The 12231-nt window shown below is 41.6% G+C and overlaps 1 protein-coding gene across 2 annotated transcripts in view; it reads right to left on the bottom strand.

Annotated features, from left to right (window-relative positions):
* Positions 1-12231, bottom strand: part of pdpr.L (pyruvate dehydrogenase phosphatase regulatory subunit L homeolog) — a 32200-nt gene that overhangs the window by 6223 nt on the left and 13746 nt on the right. For both annotated transcript variants that reach the window (XM_018258071.2, XM_018258070.2), the window contains exons 10-14: positions 6535-6659; positions 5829-5984; positions 4449-4582; positions 2222-2370; positions 212-324 (exon numbers count right to left, since the gene is read on the bottom strand). In XM_018258071.2, coding sequence (XP_018113560.1) covers positions 212-324; positions 2222-2370; positions 4449-4582; positions 5829-5984; positions 6535-6659 — 677 coding nt within the window. The remainder of the gene's footprint in view (positions 1-211; positions 325-2221; positions 2371-4448; positions 4583-5828; positions 5985-6534; positions 6660-12231) is intronic.

Raw genomic sequence — 12231 nt, 5'->3', positions numbered from 1 at the left:
GAATCATGGCAACCCTGTCAGGCAACAGTTTGCTGGGAAATGCTAGAAGTTGAAGTTCAGCTGCAGCTTTGAAGGTTTTTGCTGTAGAGAAAGCACAGGACTGAGATCCCGTGCTCTTTTATTACTGAACTGTTTTTACATCTCAGATGGGGAGTTTCAGATAAAGTTTTACAGGCATACGTTTCTCCTCACTATTGTCAGTTTAGGATACCTGTATATTTCCAGGTCACATCCTCAAGGAATAAATCACTGCTACTGGGCATGTGCTCCCGCAGCCAGGACCAACAGTGGACCTGCTGATCTGTAGGGGAAATCATGAAGAAACTGCAAGAGAAATGGGGACGTTACCTAACCGCCACAGAAATGAATAGTGCATCTAAAATTAGGAGGAAGACTACAAACCAAAACAAGGAAACCACACCAAACATTTATATGTCATAGTATGTATATGGTGCTGAAACACAACACGTCTTAGGCATGGCTATTTTACTTGTTACTAGTAGACAAGAATATTAGCAATGGGTGGTTATTTATAAGCAAGTGTTACAACAGGTCTTGACTGGTTTGTGTTTATTGGGGGAAAATATTCACAGAGCTTTCATGAAATAAAACATACAACCTCCAGACCTAATATACACAAAACAGAAAGACAATAATATTGTACTGAGACCATAAAACCTGAGGCTAGTGTCAGTATTTACTATACACTGTGCATACAGAAGTTTAGCAAAGTCCAGATGGAAGGCAACAGACTTGTGTTTTATTTATTCCAGCAGAAAAAAACACCTTGCATGACACTAGTGTTAAAATAATGTTCACCTTTAAATGAGCTTTTAGTATGATGTAGAGAGTGATATTCTGAGACAGTTTGCAATTGTAATTTGTTTTTTCATTATTTGAGGGTTTTGAGTTATTTAGCTTTTTATTCAGCAGCTCAATTAGAGCAATTTGGTTGTTAGGGTCCAAACTACCCTAGCAACCATGCACTGATTAAAATAAGAGATTGGAATATAAATAGGAGAGGCCTGAATAGAAAGATGAGTAATAAACAGTAGCAATAACAATACATGTGTAGCCTTACCGAACATTGGTTTTTTAGATGAGGTCAGTGACCCCCATGTAAAAGCTGGAAAGAGTCAGAATAAAAAGGCAAATAATAAAAAACTATAATACATAAAAAAAATGAAGACCAATTGAAAAGTTGATTAGAATGAGCCATTCTATAAGATACTAAAAGTCAATTTAAAGGTGACCCACCTTTCTAAAGCAAATTTGGCTGGCATAGTTATAAACCTAAGAGGAGATCAGCATTTCTAAAGCAACATAAAAATGCAGAATACACAAACAGCCTCAGTGTGAATCTCTCACTTACTTTTGAACACTAAAGCACTAAGAAGGCATTTCATTAATACTTAAAGGATAAAAATAATGAATCCCAGACACACTATGCACATCCTAGCCTCAGTAAGTCAGCTTGATCTGACGGCAATCTCTTGTAGCATTTCTTTTGTGTATTCCATTTTATACATCTCTCTTTCACACTAGTATTTTTTTCTAATACCGCATTTTGGTATTCATTTTCTACAAAGATTATTCACAAGATTACTTACGTGGTTGATATATTTATATGTTATTTACAACATCCCATTGTGTATCTCAAATTTTGATTTGATGTTTAACAGCACATTTTGGGGATTTACATTTTTCTACAGATTAACAGCAAGATGTTCTGTTACTTTGTTCACATATTATTATTTTACTTGTATAAGGGAATCTGTTTGCAATACCTACTGAAAAATGCTTTCTCTTTAGTCCACAGTGGGACATAGGGACCATGGGGTTAATGCATCTGGTTGTTCAGGCATCTGATAGAAGACTAAATCTGGGCCTTATTGGCTAGTTTCATTAGCAAGTAAATTTATTTGGCCAGAGATTGGTAATACAATAATGCTTGGGATCATTGTAGAGAACTTGGGTCACCTCAAGAGTTGCACATGTCTGTCACGTAAAGAGTTGGTCATTAAGACATTCAGGAGAAAAATGCTAAATGTGAACACATTTTTTAATGTTGCATCGACCTCACACTGTAAGCCAAAAACATGGATGTGCAAATGCAAGAGAAAAAAGTATTTTTTCTTTTAATAAACAGATTTCAGTATTAACTACAGTCCAGTTATTTTTTTAACAGCAACCGATTCTCTAGAAATACTTGCACAGTTACCTGCGCTTATTTATCCGCACAATGCTGCAGTCGTTTTCATATCCTCCTCCCTCATTGAGCATCCCAGTATGAACAATGTGTCCCACAGGAACATCAAGGTCATTGGAGAAAAGGTACTGCAGAGTTTCCAGAGCCTGATCCCCAGGGGACTGAAAGACAGACACACAGTCATACTAAGCTATGGAGATTTAGACAATATAAGGCAAAAAGAAAACAAAGCAAATAAGATACATAGAGGAAACCAACAGTTACTGGCAAGGTATTAAAAAGTGCTCATTATACAAGGTAGGACTATTGAAGAGAGAAAAAGAGACAGAGAGGAAGAAAGACAGAGAAAGCCACAACATCTCTCTAGTAATTACTGCCCAGTCCAAGTTTTAGAATTGAGGCAGAAGTGTGGCACTGACACTTTATTTTTTGTAACATTTAGGGGGTTATTTACTAAAACTTGAATTTATCTCATATTTTTATTAAACCAAGCTTGACCAAACTCCCATCCACGATTTTATCTTATCAATATCAATACAATAACTTGAAAAAGTCGGTTTGAGGAAAAACACTCTGTAAAATTGAGCGAAACCCCGAATCGTACTCATTTTTCAGATTTGACACCCGAATTGCTCGATTTTATCTGGATTATCACCTGAAATAACCGGAATTTTTCAGATTATCGGATGAAACTCAGTACAAACCACAATATTTTCAAAATGTAAAAGGGAAATCTCCCATTGACTTCTACATGACCTTGGCAAGTTTGAGATATCACATTTTCAGATTTGGACTTTCAGCTTCTTTTGGGTTTAAAAAAATTGCAAAGAGTTTTTTTTTCTCACAAAAATTTGAGTTTTTGCCTAAAAAACCCAGACCAGAAAAAACTGTGGTTTAGTAAATAACCCCCTTAAAGGAGAAGGAAAGGTTAAAACTAAGTAGGCCTTATCAGAAAGGTCCATCTAAATATACCAGTAATGCTGCTCCGAGTCCTCTGTGAAAAGAAACACTGCATTTCTTTCCTTCTATTGTGTACACATGGGCTTCTGTATCAAACTTCCTGCCTTCAGCTTAAACCTCATTGCCCTGGGCAAGAGCATGCTCAGTTTGTTCCCCCCCCCCCACCCCTCCCTTCTCTACTGTAATCTGAGCCCAGAGCAGGGAGAGACTCAGGCAGGAAGTGATGTCACACCATGTTAATACTGCAGCTCCTATCCTAAACAAACAGAGTTTCTAGAGCTTTTTACTCAGGTATGGTAAAACATCCTACAGAGTAAATACAGCATTCTAGCTTGCACTATTGCAGCTAATCTATTGGCAATAAAATGCCTCCGTAGCTTTCCTTCTCCTTTAAAGAAATGTTCTCATGCTGAACTTTCTCTCCTAGTCATATTGTAGTCTTTTGTCCAAGCCGCTGCCTGGTTGCTTGGGTAAATTGGCCCTAGCAAGGCAGTTGTTGAAATAACAAATTGGAGTAAATAAACAATTCAATAGCCAGAAAAAAACAGAAATTGAAGAACAGTTGTGAATTGTGTCGGAAAATCACTACATCTAGGTCTACTCTAGAAGCAAAACAGGTATATACTAGTAGCAGCACTCCAATCTGTACTGTACATCTATGTCTACATCATGCTAAAAGTTAATTTAAACATAAACTACCCCTTTTATGGAAGATGAGAGGTAAAGTCACTGGAACCAATTTTTATTCTCTCCCCTGTGACATTATCTGCTTAATTTATACCTATGGTATCCCGCTTAAAAAAAAAATCAAATGGGCATGGGGTAGTTTATGGCAGGGCAGGCAGCCTCCATTTTACCAGCAACGCTCCATACCAGCTCAGGCTTTGGTTCATGTATGACCCAAACATTTCTAAGCAGTTGTGCAATAAGTCATTGGGGGGGATGCCTAAATGGCACACCAGTGACTTTACCTTTTCTTGTGCTTTAGGGCAGAGACACACGTGGAGATCGGGAAAATCTAGCCTTACGAGGAAACTTTGGGCGACTTCGGAAATCAAAGCACTCCGAATGCCATCCTGTCGGCAATTTAGATTCTAGCCGGCGGGATGGCAGTTTGGGGAGATTACTCGCCCAAAGAAGAGGCAATTTTTCTCCAGGCGACTATCTCCCGGAATCTCCGCGTGTGTCTCTGCCCTTGAGGTAAATACATGTCTAAGAAAAAGACAAAATAATATATTTTTTTAAGAAAATGTGAAATTGCATGTCAAAGTAAACTCACACTTATCTCGAATTTAGTGAAAGAGGACATGTCTATGACACACACGGCTTCTTTACAGCACTTCACCTCTGAACCCACAATATCAAACCAGTCAGGTTTATAGAAGGTCTTGCTCTGATCAAGTGCCAACAAATCTGGGGAAAGCAGAAGTATATTAATCGTATTTGCATAAAAGTAAGGGCAGATTTATCAAGGGTCAAAGTGAATTTTCAAAGTATTTTTGGGTACTTTGACCATCGAATAGGCCAAATTTGACTTCGATTCGAATTGGAAAAACTTTGAATATTCGAACACTCTTAAAAAAACTTTGACACTGCCACCTTAAACCTGCCGAATTGCTGTTTAGCCTATTGGGGACCTCATAGAACCTGAGGTTTTTGGGCAAGTTTTGAGAAGTCAAAGTTTTTTTTTTGTTTTTTTTTTTTTAAATCCTTCGAATCATTCGATTTTACTTCTATGCCCCCAAGTTATACTACATTACTATATAGGAAGAATAGTAAGTAATTGCCTTCGTACACACAAGTTTCCCATGGTAACTATAGTTATTAAAATAATTGTTCAGTATAAAAATAAAAACTGGGTAAATAGATAGGCTGTGCAAAATAAAAAATGTTTCTAATATAGTTAGTTAGCCAAAAATGTAATGTATAAAGTCTGGAGTGACTGGATGTCAAACAGAACAGAACACTACACTCAGAGTTAGAGAACTGGAAAGCAGGAAGTTGGGTTCTGGCTATTATGTTAGACATTCAGATTATAGATTACATTTTTGCCTAACTAACTATATTAGAAACATTTTTTATTTTGCACAGCATATCGGTTTATCCAGTTTTTATTTTTACACTGAACTGTTCCTTTAACAGCAAAGCAGTATTTGTATTCAGTTACGACACCTGATACGCTGACAGCACTGAGGAGAAAGAGCTAGTTGTGTTCATGTTAGTCAGGGATGGTGTGATCCTTCTACAGAGCGTGGTGCAAATGTGAACATTACTTCGGTATACTGAAGGACCTGTGAGTGACAAAACCACTTATCCATGCTAAGCCATCTTATGAGGAACTGCTCAATGTCAAGCTAGGCTGTGCAAAATAAAAATGTTGTCAATACAGATAGTTAATTAAAATGTAATATATAAAGGCTGAGGCGAATGGGTGTCAATGTAATAGCCATAATACTAATTCCTCCTCTGCAGCTCTATAACCTGGTACCTGTCAGTCACCAATCAGTTTGGATAAAATTAACAATTGCTATTTTAAGAATTGCATAGGCAATAATAATGCGAATCACATAGTTCTGAAGAGTCAATACATAATAAATTCTCTGGACACTATATGTCACCACTACAAGCCAACAGGTAGTAACTTATGATTTCTACAAACCTTTCCCAGGAGGTACAAAGTACTTTGCCCTCTCAAACCCATGCTTTTCCATCCACCGTGCCCCCTGTGTATCCAACCGATCATAGAGCGGAGATGTCCGAAGCTGACGTCCTGTTTGAAAGTCCCAGCGTGGTACCTTCAGGTCATAGATCAAAGCTGGAAAAGGACATGAGCACCAAAAGTTAAAACGTCTGTCTGAAAGCACTGTATCCTGTTAAAAAGGAGTTGTTTTGCAAAAACAAACTCAGTTACTTACTCAAACCGTTATAGTGTTCTCACAAAACAGTAGTACTCTTTAGTTCTCCGCTGAGATTCTAGCTGGTCATTTGTCACAACATTACAATGATTCTTTTCTGTAAAGTTTAGGTTTTGCTACAGACTTTGTATATTTGTCAGTAACCAGTATAAGAGTAACTAACATATGTATAAAATGTGTAAAATATATTTCTAAAGTAGATTCTATTACATTTTGCTTGATTTGTTGATGTTAATTAAACATGGTTTTTAATCATGGTTTTCTGAAACCACATTTCCCAAGACTGACAGAATAATCAATTAATAAATCCAAGGGAAAATAATTACATTATTAAAACAAATGTCACTCTTAGAGGTCGCTGGTGTATTAGACTTACATCTCTGTATATGGTACTACATAGCACTATTAAAAGTCTGAGTTATTTCAGTGAAAAGCTTTAATAGAACTTACGCATAACCTCCATGACTCGATGCCTCAGGAAGGTGCGGCTGCTCTGCAAAGCCCCAAATCGCTTTATGTCCAAAGGCCACACATTATCTAGGGGATAGCCATAGACCATCCACTCAGCAAGAAATCTAGGAAGAACAACACAGTGTGTCTGTGTTTAGCAGATATTTAGGTAATTGTAGAAATAAGTAAGCACTAACAATGTATAGCCACATGGATGCCATTGTATTTGCTTCTTTGCCCATTGTGCAGCCCATAGTCATTTAAAACAGAATTCTTTGTACAAATTCAGGACTCTACAATGCAATTAATGTTTTACTTTTCAAACATTAAAACATTTCAGTAGTTTAAAGTTATTTGAAATGTAATTGACACCTTTCCTGAAGTTTTCTCTGATCTCTAATTATGACTTTTAAAACAATCTAATAGAAGTTAGTTCACTTCCAGGTCTGGTTGGTTGCCGTTACATTTATCCGGAGTCAGAAACAGAAATGCAGACAATGTAATTAGCCAGAAAGCTACTGCTTTCAATGGCAAAATTCCATTACATTACAGCTAACTGAATTTTTCTCCATTGTCGTCTTGGGGGACACAGGAACAGTGGGGTTAGCTGGTACCACTAGGAGGTAGTTACAACAAAGTAAAACTAGAACTAGCTCCTCCCCTGCCAGCTATACCCCCCAGCAGGCGGAGCCCCAGTTAAGTTTTTTGTTGTGTCCTCAGGAGGGAGGACGTAATTCGTTTTCTACAATCGACTTATACTCTTGGAGAGTCCCAGGACCAGGATTGTCTCCGGGGTACTAAGTGTGTGTTTTACTACCACCAGCCATCCAGTCTCCTAACTCTTCCATTCCTCTGCAGGTGCTACAGAACTGCACGTAAGTACTAGCAGTTAGCTCTCACTCCCAGCCCTGATATACAAGTTTTCATTGCACCTGCAGCACAGAGTTAGCACCTCCTTCACTGAGCAGGGGAACTACACGGTGCATCAGTGGGGTAGCTGCTGCCATATATTTCAGCAGTATCACCCAGCTTTGTATGTCCTCCTACATATCAACATCCTCACTTCTGTGCGCTGATCCAATACAGGGGAGGCATTTATAATATCAAAGTTGGCTTCTTTATTTAAGCACACATAATCAAATTACAGCAGTGGGGTGCAAAACTATGCATGTCTTCCTGCCTGACTCCTATACCTTCCACTGACCTCAGAACAGCCCATCACTCCCCACAGAGAGAGAAGGCATGTTCACCTTCAAGCCATTTAGGCTTTCTAGGTATTGTCTTACCATGTCTGAAGGGGCTAGTGAGGCCCTTTTTATTAGGGGGGGCCACATCTCTTAAATACTTAGCTTGTGCTAAATGTTGCAAACGTTTAACTAGGGGTCACAAGGAACCCCTTTGCTCAAATTGTAATTCATCGGCTGTCAGTTCCGATCCCCCAGAGACTGCTCATCCTCAAGGGGCTTAGACTTCCAGGGGCATTCAGGGAACTCTCCCACAGATCCCTCCCTGAAAGACTCTCAGGATATGCCGCAATGGGCCTCCCAATTAGCAACCGGGATCCCAAAATTAGCTCAATCCCTAGACAAATTTCTATCACGTCTTGAAAGTCCCACTATCAAGGCACACAAAAGAAGAGCTCCACCCTCTTCTTCAGAGAACGAGAGGGACAACAATGAACTGGAACAGTCCCTTCCTCCCCCTGACCCAGCTCTCTCTGAGGGACAGCTATCCCAGAGTGACCAGGAGGACGAGGGGGCCCACACTCATTCATTGGAGGCCATAGACGTCTTAGTGTCTTCAGTTCTAGCTACTCTACATCTCCAGGAACTTTTTCGGGAGCTTCTAGCTCCCTCTTCGAGAGACACAGTAAGGTGTCTCCAGTTTTTCCCTCCCACTCTCAACTCGATCAGATAATTCAACAAGAGTAGGATAAACCCGAAAGGCGTTTCCAACCAAACAGGAGGTTTCTAAAGATCTACCCCTTTATTACCGAAGCCGACGAGAAATGGACTACACCGCCATCCGTGGATACTCCGGTATCACGGCTTTCTAAAAAAAAAAACAAAAAAAAAAAAAACTTAAATTGCCAGTTCCTGATGCTCATCCTTCAAGGATACAATGGATAAAAAGCTTGCGGGTCTTCTTCAATCAGCGCTCTCTGTTTCTGGCACATCTCTTCGTCCAGCCCTTGCTACGGCATGGGTTAGCAGAGCCATCCAAACATGGTCAGACTCTCTCCTGGACGCCATTCAATCGGGGGTCCCACGCCATGAACACCGTCCAGGTCATCAGCCGCACTTCCGCATTGACGATGGCTGCTCGGAGGTCCTTGTGGCTCAAACTGTGGTCCGCTGATATGTCTTCCAAGAAATCCATGACTTCCATTCCATTCAATGTAAAACTTATTTTTGGTACAGACCTCCACAAACTCATAAGCCATAAGCAACAGGTGGCAAGTGCACCTTACTGCCACAACCAAGAACACTCCCTTCCTTTCATAGAGGGAAGTTTTTTCAGGGCTCCCAAAACAAGACATCATGATCATCACCCTCTCGTTATGCTACCTCAGGGAAAGGCTGTTGGGGGGGGGCAAGACCTGATCTTTCTGGCAAAGCTGCAAACCCTTTACCAAACACAAGTCATTAATCGCACTCTGACAGCCTGCCAATTCCGTTGGATATATATAGACAAGTATAGGTTTAAAACCAATTTTATGAAGTTAAACCCTTTACCAAAACCACAAATAAGACCACTTCAGCATGACGGTCCTATATCCTGCCAAGGGGCCATAGGGGGAAGGCTGCGCCACTTTTCAAGATCCTAGCTTTCTCTCACCCAGGACCCATGGGTACAAGAGATAGTGAATCGGGGCTATGACCTGGAGTTTTCCGTTTCTGCCCCTCGACGTTTCTTTATGTTCAGACTTCCTCAGGCATCTTCCAAGCGCATGGCATTCGGGGGAAGTCATCTCCAATCTACTCCAAAAGGAGGAGATCATTCCGGTTCCATCTGGAGAAAGATTCAAGGGCTATTAGTCAAAGCTGTTCATAGTCCCCAAAAAGGATGGGTCATTTTGTCCAGTTCAAGATCTCAAAGAGCTGAACAAGTTTATTCGCCCACGCAAGTTCAAGATGGAATCTCTCCGCGCAGTCATCGCAGTGATGTCTACAAAGGCGTTCCTGGTATCTCTGGACATAAAGGACCTATACCTGCATGTTCCTATTTTCCCTCCCCACCAGAGATTCTTACGCTTTGCCTACAAAAACCTACACTACCAATTCACGGCACTTCCGTTCGGTCTGACATCGGCCCCACGGGTGTTCAAGAAGATCATGACGGCGGCCACAGAGGTTATCCGCAAGAGGGGCATCTCAATCACCCCTTACATCGACGATCTTCTCATCAAGGCTCCATCAGTCACAGTAACATAGCAGGCCCTTCAGGTCACAGTTATGACTCTTCAAGACCTGGGATGGTGTATCAACAGGAACAAGTCCTCTCTGATTCCCAGTCAGTCGACAATCTTTCTAGGGATGCAATTCAATACACTGACACAGAAGATCTTGCCAAATACAAGAGGTCCTCTGCACTCAACCCATTATCAATATATTTAAGACAGAGACATTTTGTGCATACTGCTACTGAAAAATGTCTTACCCTAAACAAAACAGGGATTGTTTGTCCATATATTGAAATATATTTAAGCTGGAAGTCATCCCACAGAAGATCTTGCCTCATGAGAAGATCCTTCACCTACAATCTCTGGTCAAGAACCTTTTAGCGAAACCAGCTCACACGGCCAGGTTCTGCATGAAGGTTCTAGGGATTATGGTGTCGACAATGGAAACGGTACCTCTCGCACAGTTCCATCTCAGGGAACTAGAGTGGAATATACCATCATCATGGAAAAATAAATCTTTTTTTCAGATGATCCGAATTTCCTCAAAGACCCCAACATCCCTACTTTGGTGGTTGAACAGCAGCAACCTCAACAAGGGCAGACTGCTCGGAAACCCTCAATGGCGCGTTCTGACAATGAACGCAAGCTTATTCGGAAGGGGAGCGGTACTAGACGGCAGAACAGCTCAGGGCCTATGGTCAACGGAAGAGAGCAAACTTTCGATCATTATACTTGACATTCGGTCAATCCGTCTGGTACTAGTTCACTGGCAACACAAAATCACAGGTCAAGCCGTGAAGGTCCAATCGGACAATTCCACAGCAGTCGCCTACATAAACCACCAGGGTGGAACAAGGAGCAGAAAGGTACTGAAAGAGGTCAAGCTAATCTTTCACTGGCCGGAAAGCAATCAGACACTACTGTCTGCCATATACATACCAGGAATCCAAAACTGGGAAGCAGACTTCCTAAGCAGGCAGTCCCTGGATCCGGGAGAATGGTCCTTAAAAGAGGAAGCCTTAGACGAGATAGTAGACAGATGGGGAATAAAGACGCGGATCTCATGGCCACCCGGCAGAATCGAAAGGTACCCAACTTCTTCGCCAGGTACCAGGATCCTCTAGCACAGAGTGTGGACGCTCTAACATCGGAGTGGAACTTTGCACTCGGCTATGCGTTTCCTCCACTTCCACTTGTACCGAGAATGATCAGGAAGTTGCACAGGGAACAGACCACTCTCATCCTCATTGCTCCCAAGTGGCCTTGAAGAACTTGGTTCTAGGACCCACTTAATCTTTCCATCAAGAACCTTGGTCTCTTCCTCCTCTACCAGACCTGCTTTCACAGGGTTCCATTCTCCATCCAAAACCAGCAAGCCTCAACTTGATGGTGTGGCCAAATTCTAAAAAACAAGGGGTTCTCTGACGCAGTGGTTAAAACTATGCGAGCAGCCTGGAAGCCCATCTTGGCCAAGACCTATTATAGGGTTTGAAAAACTTACCCGAATTGGTGTTCTCAGAACAACAAGGAGCCTGAACTTTTTTTACATTCCAAATCTGCTCGAATTCCTGCAGAAGGGGCTGTCCATGGGGCTGTCGCTGTGGTTGCTTAAATCTCAAGTATCAGCCTTGTCTGTGTTATTCCAAAGAAGATTGAATCTCCTACCTGACGTCAAGACTTTTTTCTTCAGGCTCCACCGATTTGAGCCCCCCCTCCATCTCTGTCTCGTTCTGCGGGCTCTTCAAGAACCACCTTTTAAACCATTAGCTTCGGTGTCCCTTCAATGGCTCTCCTGGAAGACCTTGTAACTAGTGGCCATTTCTTCTGCAAGGAGAGTGTCGGAACTCAGTGCGCTATCATGCAAAACTCCCTTTCTGGTCTTCCACCTTGATAGGGCAGTTCTTCGCACGTGCCCTCCTTCCTCCCGAAGGTGGTCTCTTTTCACTTGAACCAGGAAGTTACTATTCCTACTTTCTGTCCTTCACCTTCCAATCCTAAGGAAGTGGCTCTCCACTCCCTGGACCTGGTCCAGGCCCTCAAATTTTACCTTCACAGGGTACTCGATATTAAAGTCGGACGCCCTTTTCATCCTACCATCGGGGCCTCAACCCGGCACTCAAGCTTCCAAGACTACCATCTCACACTGGATTAAACCATAGAACAAGCATACACAGCACAGGGACATTCTGCCCCACAGGGACTAAAGTCACACTCTATCAGAGGGATAAGCACTTCCTGGGCCTTCCAGAACCAAGCCTCAGCCGAACAGCTGTGCAAGGCAGCAACGTGGACAT

Source organism: Xenopus laevis, chromosome 4L, assembly GCF_017654675.1.
Source record: "Xenopus laevis strain J_2021 chromosome 4L, Xenopus_laevis_v10.1, whole genome shotgun sequence".
NCBI classification, from domain to species: Eukaryota; Metazoa; Chordata; class Amphibia; order Anura; family Pipidae; genus Xenopus; species Xenopus laevis.
This window is presented reverse-complemented; position numbering and strand designations above follow the sequence as displayed.